The sequence below is a fragment of the Giraffa tippelskirchi genome, chromosome 5 (genome assembly GCF_054371585.1).
Source record: "Giraffa tippelskirchi isolate mGirTip1 chromosome 5, T2T-mGirTip1v1.2.pri, whole genome shotgun sequence".
Taxonomy (NCBI): domain Eukaryota; kingdom Metazoa; phylum Chordata; class Mammalia; order Artiodactyla; family Giraffidae; genus Giraffa; species Giraffa tippelskirchi.
In genome coordinates this window covers 88,824,014-88,832,943 of record NC_137279.1, presented here as the reverse complement: position 1 = coordinate 88,832,943, position 8,930 = coordinate 88,824,014, and the positions used below count along the sequence as shown (strand labels likewise).

Here is an 8,930-nt window from a genome sequence, read left to right as displayed (position 1 = left end):
CAGGATTGATTCAAAAGTCCAAAGTCTGACCTAACCTTCTATCTGATCTCCTATAACCAAAAGCTCAAGGTCAATGTCGGTGGGAAGTGCGCTTGTGCAAAAGCACACTCACATACAGACTGCCTACTTTATTTTTTGAGTCAGCTATCTGGGGTACCTCTGGGTCCCAGAAGCTGGCAGGACCAGGCTGGGACTTTGCTCTAGTCTTGCCTTCAGACTACAATTCTCTCTGGGGCAGAACCTGCTCCAGTCATTGCCAAACCCAGAGACTAAGACTCGTGTATTCTGGGTTAGAACTTTGCAGAGGCCTTTGTGACCACAGGCCTGGGCGTTGCCTTGGAGCCACAGGGGCTGGGGCTGGGGGGCTTCCAGCATACCCTGAAGCCCGCTGCACTTCCTACCTGCTCAGGGCCCTGTAGCATCTTCAGCACTTAGGCACATAGTACCCTCCACGCTTCATTTCCTCGGCTCCCTCTCCTTAGCCCTTCTCCTTCCTGTAACTTAGGCCACAGGCTCCTTTCATCCCTCCACGCCTCCTCCCCCCCATTCAGAGCTTGCCCCCTGCTGCCCTCCCTGTCTGCCTCCCTCAGTCCCCCTCCCATGAGCCATTCTTCCTCTTCCCCCAGTCTCCTCCTTCCTCTGTTCCCTCACACTCCTCACTCTCTTTGCTTTCTTCCCACCAGTTGATCTGGGGCAGCCGGATATCCAGGGAAAACCATGGGGCTTGAAGGGAGAAAAGGGACTGTGACACCTCATGAGCAGAATCCAAGCCCAGGACCTACAAACAGTCCTAAAATGAGTAAAAAAAAAATGAAGAGGAGAAAAAAGAAGAAAGATATGGAGGAGCTGAAGAAGGAAGTAGTCATGGTGAGAACATCAGACGAGGGTGCTGACAAATTGCCTTCCAAAAAGATCTCTCAACCCTCAGCCTTCTAACATCTCACCCTGAGAATTCATCACACAGGCCAGAGCCTCCCCTCTTCCCCATAACCTTTCCCCTGGAAATGATGTGTCACCACCTGTCCCTCAGTGGCTCTACTGTCTCCTCAGGATGATCACAAATTAACCTTGGATGAGCTGAGCATCAAGTATTCTGTGGACCTGACCAGGGTGAGTGGGAGAGTTCCCTGAGGGACACGGAGGCTCTCCATCCCCGGCCTTGAGGCTGCCAAGACAAAGGCGGAGTTGGAAATCTAGCCCCTGAGTTCAAGGTCAATGTTCTTACCCTTAACCTGCACCTAGCCAAGGACACACACTCTGAAAAAGATGATGATGGTAACTACTCCAAAGAGAGCTCAGGATTAGAGGAAAGAATGAGGATGGACTAGGGCAGCACGTCTCAAACCTTTGTCCTGGGGACTCATTCACACTCTTACAGGTTAGCAAGGACCCCAAGGAGCTTTGGCTTATGTGGGTTACATCTATCAGGCTTCCCCGGTGGCTCAGCCGTAAAGAATACACTTGCAATGCAGGTATCGCAGGAGATGCGGGTTGGATCCCTGGGTCAAGATCTCCTGAAGGAGGGCATAGCAACCCAGTGTTCTTTCCAGGAGAATCCCATGAACAGAGGAGCCTGGTAGGCTGAGGTCCATGGGGTCGCAAAGAGGTGGACATGACTGAGAAACTAAGCACAGCACACATCTATCATCTTTATTTATCATATTAGAAATTAAAATTAAGAAAATTAAAAAGTATTTCCTAATTCATTTGTAAACAAGAGTAAAGCTATTATCTATTAGTACAAATATTTTTATGTCAACTGCTTTTCAAAGCAGAAGAATTAGTGGTATTTTACATTTTTGCAAATCTAACATCAAGCTTTTTAGTAGAAGACTGCTGGATTCTCATATAGTTTCAGCATTAACTCTATTGTGCTATCACGTGCCCTGTAGCCTTGGGAAAATTCTACGATATACTCAAGAGAATGAGAGTGAAAAGACAAACAACAATTTACTGTTATTATGAAAATTGTTTGAGAATTCCTTCATGGTCCAGTGGTTAGGACTCTACTTGTGGCCAAAAGAAAAAAAAAAATGGTTTGGCCTTGTGGATCCCCTCTGCCCAGAAAGCATCTCAGGACCCTGTAGGTCCCCAGGCCACACTTTGAGAACTGCTGGTTTAACAGCAAAACCATATATTACCGCTGCTGTCACTTTACTATTGCTGCTGCTTCTACTCTAACGACTAATACAATGATCACAAATAAACAAAAGCCCTGGAAATGTAAGTTCCTCTTAGTTCTAGAATCTCTTCATTGGAGGGTCTTAGGGTGACCATCTGGTAACCAGAGATGAGCATAGGAGGCGGGTCCTGTTTTTATTTAAATTGTATTTTTCCAGGGGAGGTTGGGGAGTAGCTGATGGATATTTAAGAGAGTTAATTTCTTCTTCTTCTTTTTTTTATTACAATCCTCTAGCAGGTTTTACTCTTATTTTCACTCAGAAGAAAAAGCACACAAGCTTATGCACCAGGCTAGAGTGAGGATCTACACATTCATGTATTTAGTTGCTTGCTTGTTTTTTTCTATTTCTAAATTAAAGAATCAAAGTGTGGATGTCTGTATGTTATAAGCATATGCATTGTATCTCATCATTCCATTAGCCTGGCACACTGTATGATAAATCGTTTATATGTGTCTCCTCACTGGAGGTGGAGTTCCATTAGGCCCAGCATCAGTCTTACTTTAGTACCCTACCGTTGTACCCATCCCAAGACAGGTGTTCAAAAGATTTGTGAATCAACCCATAAGGAGGCTAAATAATATCCTTCTGTAATGCAAGTTCTAGAATCCCACTTATGTAGGAAGAACTTCCAGGCTGACCTTCAGAGAACTTCACTGGTCTCTAGACTTATCCTGGGGCTATAAATGGCAGATCTGAGTTCTGAAGCCAGGTTCTCCTTTGTGACAGCTGCTTTCTTCTTATGGTTCTCCCTTCCTCCCTATTTCTTCTCCACACAGGGCCATAGCCCTGAAAAGGCGCAGGAAATCCTGACTCGAGATGGACCCAATACACTTACCCCTCCTGCTACCACTCCAGAATGGATCAAATTCTGCAAGCAGCTGTTTGGTGGCTTCTCCCTCCTACTGTGGACTGGTGCCATTCTTTGCTTCGTGGCCTACAGCATCCAGTCGTATTTCAATGAGGACCCCACCAAAGACAACGTGAGTCTGTTCAGCTACTGCTGCCCCGTCTCTGCTCAGCCCCTGCCACTCTTCTGCTCAGCAGCTTCGCCCTCCTGAAGTCCTCAGGTCCAGATCGATATACTCCCAGGACTTGCTAAGAGAGCTTTGGTCCCTCCCGGTTTCCCTTTTATCTAGAAAGCCTCTTAAAAAAAAAAAAAATCTTGGAAATTCCCTGGCAGTCCAGTGGTTAGGACTCCACTGCACAGCATGCAGTGCTTCCACTGCACAGGGCACAGGTTTGATCCCTGGTCAAGAAACTAAGATCCTGCCAGCCATGTGGTGTGGCCAAAAAAAAAGAAAAAGAAAGCTTCTGACTCAGCTCCCTGAGATATAGAGTTCTCTCTAGAAACTTGTCCTCCTTTGATTATCTTCCCGACTGATCATCAAAGCACTTTGTTGTCCATTCTCTTTCACAGAATTTTAATCTCTCTCCTTCCTGTCCATCTCCCTCACTAGCCCCCTCCCCCTGTGAGTAGCCTTTGTGGAGAGGAAAAGATGGTGCTTCTTGGATCTGGAATTTTGCTGGCTCCAAATTGTAGCTCGGGGTTCCTTCAGCAGGAAGAGCCAGGCTGTCTCAGACTCTGCTCAACCCCTGTGCTCTCCCGCCACGTCCCATGGTTTCCTCCACCTAGAGAAATGGCTATTACCTTTGCAAACTGACTTTCTGAGGATGAAGAGGAAGAAAAGAACCTATTGATGAGCCCTTGGTTTCCCTACCCACAGCTGTACCTGGGCATTGTACTAACTGTCGTGGTCGTCATCACTGGCTGCTTCTCCTACTATCAGGAGGCCAAGAGCTCCAAGATCATGGAATCTTTTAAGAACATGGTACCTCAGGTAGGATTCATATGGAAGGATCTAGTGAGAGAATGTGTTAGAATGTAGTCAAATATATGAATTTTACATCCCTTGAAGAATTGTACCCTACCATGAGTGAACTGTGTCTGATAATGAGGGTGAATTCATTTAAGTTTTGTCCTGTCTGGCCTTAAAATTACCCTGAGAAAAACACATCACCTTTGAAGTTGTCTGGTCTGAAATGCATAATCTGAATCTAATGAGCATAATGAAAGTGAAAGTGTTAGTGGCTCAGTGGTGTCTGACTCTTTGTGAACCCATGGGCTGCAGCCTGCCATCTCCTCTGTCCATGGAATTCTCCAGGCCAGAATACTGGAGTGGGTTGCCATTCCCTTCTCCAGGAAATCTTCCCCACCCAGGGATCTAACCCAGGTCTTCTGCACTGCAGGTGAATTCTTTACCATCTGACCCACTAGGGAAGCCCAATGAGCATAATATGAAACCTCAAATCTATTGGGGTTCTATTCCCCAAAAAGTAAGGTGGGGCAAAGGGGGTTGGGGAAGGCAGATTCTTCAAATGTTGATGGTCTTAAACACAAAGAATAGCTATGGAAGTGATGCAGATTAAAGGAGGATAAATGGACATGACAGTTAAATGCAGTATCTGACCCTAGACCAAATCCTATGCTGGAGCAGAAAATAATGCTGTAAAGGATATGTTGGGTCAATTGACAAAACTGGAATGCAGACAGCAGATGAAAGTATTGTGTCTATGTGAAATTTACTGAGTTTGATAACCATTTTATGGTTATTTAATACCCTAATTCTTGTGCTTGCATGCTTAGGCACTAAGTCATGTCTGACTCTTTGCAACCCCATGGGCTACTGTAGCCCACCAGGCTCCTCTATCCATGGAATTTTCCAGGCAAGAATACTGGAGTGGGTTTCCATTTCCTTCGCCTAATTCCTGGGATATGTACATTGAAGTATGTATGATAAAAGATCATGACTTATGCGAGGACTTCCCTGGCAGTCAGTGGTTAAGACTTCACCTTCCAATGTAGGGGGTGTGGTTCAATCCCTGGTCAGCGAACTAAGATCCCACATGCCTTATAGTAAAAAAAAACAAAATGTAAAACAGAAGCAATATTGTAACAAATTCAATAAAGACTTTAAAAATGATCCACATCAGAAAAGATAATATTTTTTAAAAAAGATCATGATGTATGTAACTTGCCCTCAAATAGTTTGGGGGAAAAAAGAATTCACATACACACATGTAGAGATAGAGAACAAACGACAGAGCGAATGGGGTAAAATTTTAACAGATGAATCTGGGTAAAGGTTATATAGGTGTTCTTGGTACAACTTTTATTATTGCAACTCTTCTGAAAGTTTACATTATTTTCAAATAAAACCTTTCTAAAGAACCTGGAAAACATGACAGTAGAAGGACGTTCCTGGGCACAGGGCTGGAAACTTGAAGAGGGACAGGCTCCAGATTTTCCCAATGATGTGGTCGTGTTCTAGCCTTTTAGCCCAGGATCTTCTCCCTTTGATGTCAACAGAACTTAATTCCTTCCTTGGGTAAGGGTTCAGGGGAAATGTTTTGGTAGAATGAAGTAAGAGTTTGGAGACTATCAGTGTCTGCTGCCTAGCAAGCCACCCTAAAAACATAGTGGCTCAAAACAACCAACAGAGTACTTCTTACTGTGACTAGGCTGTTCTTCTGATCTGGGCTGAGCTTAGCTGGTGCTGGATGGTCCTAGATGACCTCATTCACGTGTCTGGGGCCTCAGATGAGATGTCATGGACATCTGGGCCTTTCTCCTTATAATCTCTCTTCCTCCAGGAGGTTAGCTTGAGCCCGTTCAACATGGTGACAGAGGGCAAGCCCCAATGTGCAAGCGTTTTTTAAGCATCTGCTTGCATTACATTTGCTAATGTCCTATGGGCCAAAGCAAGCCATACGGTCGAGCCTAAGTGTAGAAATGAAGAGATAAACCCCATTCCTACATGGGGTATAAGTGAGAGGAGCATCAAAGGGCCCTGCAGACAGTGATGGTAAGAATTTGCAACCTGTCAAAGTGATCTGCACAAATGATGCGGTGAGTAACAGCGGGAATCAGAGGACAGGAGACCAGGAACTGGATGCGAACAAGAAAAGAGCTTTGGAAATGACCCCACACTGTCTTCCCACAGCAAGCTCTGGTCATTCGAGGTGGAGAGAAGCTTCAGATCCCTGTACACGACGTGGTGGTAGGAGACCTGGTAGAAGTAAAGGGTGGGGACCGAATCCCCGCTGACATCCGGCTTATCTCTTCACAAGGATGTAAGGTGAGGGGATGTGAAACGCTATGGAAGGAAGCCAAGTGTGGTCTTAGAGCACCGCGGTGACCTGGGCTCAGTTAATGAAATTACCATCTTTTTCGGAACCTTGAGAAGTCACAGGAGCAAATTTGAGGTTACAGTGGTGTGCAAGTTTATGTTTCTGTCTGCATGTCGATAATGATGATGCTGGTGGCAGAAAAAGATGTGTCATCTGTATAAATCTTTTTTTCCATTCTCGCTTTATGACCCTCCTCTCTCCCATCCCAGGTGGACAACTCATCCTTGACAGGCGAGTCAGAGCCCCAGTCCCGCTCCCCTGAGTTCACCAATGAGAACCCTCTGGAGACCCAAAATATCTGCTTCTTCTCTACCAACTGTGTGGAAGGTGAATGTTGAATCATAACTAGCCTAGATTCAAAAGTAAAGATTGATGGTGGTCACCTAACCATTGGACCATCATTTCCCTGGTTAGGACTCCGACAGTCTGCTGCAGGGGGCACAGGTTCGATCTCTAGTTGGGGAGTTAAGATCTCGCGTGCCAAAAAAAAAAAAGAAGCAAAGGTTGAAACAAAGATTTCTAGAACTCTCTATCATCTAGAGGTAGTAAGGAATGTAGTAGCTAGTAAATAGTCTACATTCTTTGTCACTCATGAGCTGTATGATCTTAAACCAAAGGTCAAAGCCATCATTTCCACATTTGAACAATGATGATATTGAAAGTCACTGCTCCATAAATTTTTATGTGGGTTAAAGAAGATAATACATTAAAATGCTTAGCACAAGGCCTAATACATTTTAAGTACCCTATAATTGTAGCTATTTTTATTCTATGTAGTGAATGGACTGTGCTCTATGAGCTGAAAATAGCATAGAAGGGAAGAAAATTATTCAGCCCTGCTAAGTCATTCTTCTCCTAAAGTAAGCCCTAACTTCTCCTCACTATCCCAAGAAAGGGTACTGACTTTAGAAATTTGAACTTGCCCCAGAGCAAACAGCTAGTATGATGAAAAGTTGAACTTTCAAGCATGAGTCTTTCTGATTAAAAAATAAGAGCTATCTCTATAATATGTTGCTTTTCTGGGTGATTCTGACTGTAACTTTAATGGTAGGAATTTCAGTCATTATGGTAAGGCAGGAAGAATTATTGTAAGCAAAGAACTTTGTGGAGCCCTTCTTTTCAAGCCGCATCCGTGAGTGTTCTACATCCTGTGTGTGAAGTTCCCCTCCTGACTTAGGGCCCAGAGGCCCCACTGTTATGGCCTGTGCCAGCCAGCAGGGGTCAGACTGGCTCCAGCCAGCAAAGCAGGGAGGGGGCTCCACTCAGAGCACTACTGACAATTGGGCAGCGTTGTTGTTGGTAGGGGGAAAGGAGGGCTGTCCTCTGAGTTCCAGGATGTCTGGCAGCACCCCTGCTCTCTGCCCATTAGGTGCCAGTAGCAACCCCTCCCATCTTGGTCACAACTCCAGATGCTGCCAGATGAGTCCTGGGGGGCAAATTGAGAAGCCCTGGTTTAGGGGATGGGGGGTTTTGGAACATAGGATTCCAGCAGAAGGGTAATCACTATTCCTGGGGCTCAAGAAACTCTCCAGCTGCCGAGGACAAAGTGAGAAACATGCAGGCAATAGGAGATATTTAAATTAAGTGCAACAAAGACCTTGACGGTGAAGGCAATTAGGCAATAAAATTGGTATCTCTGGAGAACTGTGAAATCTGAGATTTTTCAGACTAGGAGACCCTCACTTGTACAAATGAAACGTAAAGAGAGTAGAACGTAATAACCTCTCAGAGACCCTTGAGCTTTCACCTTGTTTTTGACCATTGACAGTTTTCTCTGTGTAGGAACAAAATCCAACATCTTTCCCGATTCAGACTTCCCTCTTTATCCACAGGGTCAGCCCGGGGTATTGTGATCGCCACCGGAGACTCCACCGTGATGGGCCGTATCGCCTCACTGACCTCTGGTCTGGCAGTGGGCAAGACCCCCATTGCTATTGAGCTCGAACACTTCATCCATCTGATCACAGGGGTGGCTGTCTTCCTGGGTGTCACTTTCTTTGGGCTCTCGCTTATCTTGGGCTACACCTGGCTGGAGGCTGTCATTTTTCTTATCGGCATCATTGTGGCCAACGTGCCTGAGGGGCTGCTGGCCACCGTCACAGTGAGTAACCAGGGTGGAGGCTGGCTTCAAGGCAGACAAACCACCCCCAAGGAAATGAAATCACTAGTATTTTCTTTTGTGGCTGAACCTCTCAAGTGCAGAGTACTCCAATGCATATACAGATGTCAAATCATTTAGTTCCCAAATTACGCTGACTTCCTCCACCCATATTTTCTGGTGCCTTCTCTCTTTAATGAGAAAAGAAGTGAGTTATGGTGCAGAAAGCGTTAGATTATAAATCACTGGAGTGAGTTCCAGTCCTAGGTGTACTGGCTGGTGAACCTGGCCAACTCGCTGCACTCCAGGGCCTCAATTTATTAGGATTATAGAATCTTACTGGTAAGGACTTCAGAGTTCATATAAATTCAACCTTTCAACCAATGCCGAATATCCTGTATAAAATCTGTAGGAGATGATGCTGATTTCTAGTAATGGGAAGCCAACCCCCCTTTTATCTG

General features: G+C 45.3%; 1 protein-coding gene across 7 annotated transcripts in view; it reads left to right on the top strand.

The window, feature by feature from the left end:
- The first annotated feature begins 338 nt into the window (after positions 1–338).
- ATP1A4 (ATPase Na+/K+ transporting subunit alpha 4) overlaps positions 339–8,930 on the top strand; it is a 31,524-nt gene continuing 22,932 nt past the window's right edge. For 2 of the 7 annotated variants that reach the window (XM_081487968.1, XM_081487973.1), the window contains exons 1-8: positions 339–435; positions 684–867; positions 1,051–1,110; positions 2,960–3,163; positions 3,908–4,021; positions 6,185–6,319; positions 6,581–6,698; positions 8,204–8,472. In XM_081487968.1, the coding sequence (XP_081344094.1) occupies positions 718–867; positions 1,051–1,110; positions 2,960–3,163; positions 3,908–4,021; positions 6,185–6,319; positions 6,581–6,698; positions 8,204–8,472 (1,050 nt within the window). In that variant the 5' untranslated portion in view covers positions 339–435; positions 684–717. Of the gene's footprint in view, positions 443–683; positions 868–1,050; positions 1,111–2,959; positions 3,251–3,885; positions 4,022–6,184; positions 6,320–6,580; positions 6,734–8,153; positions 8,473–8,930 lie in introns of all 7 variants that reach the window. The other 5 variants (XM_081487969.1, XM_081487974.1, XM_081487972.1 and 2 more) reach the window with 4 other exon arrangements.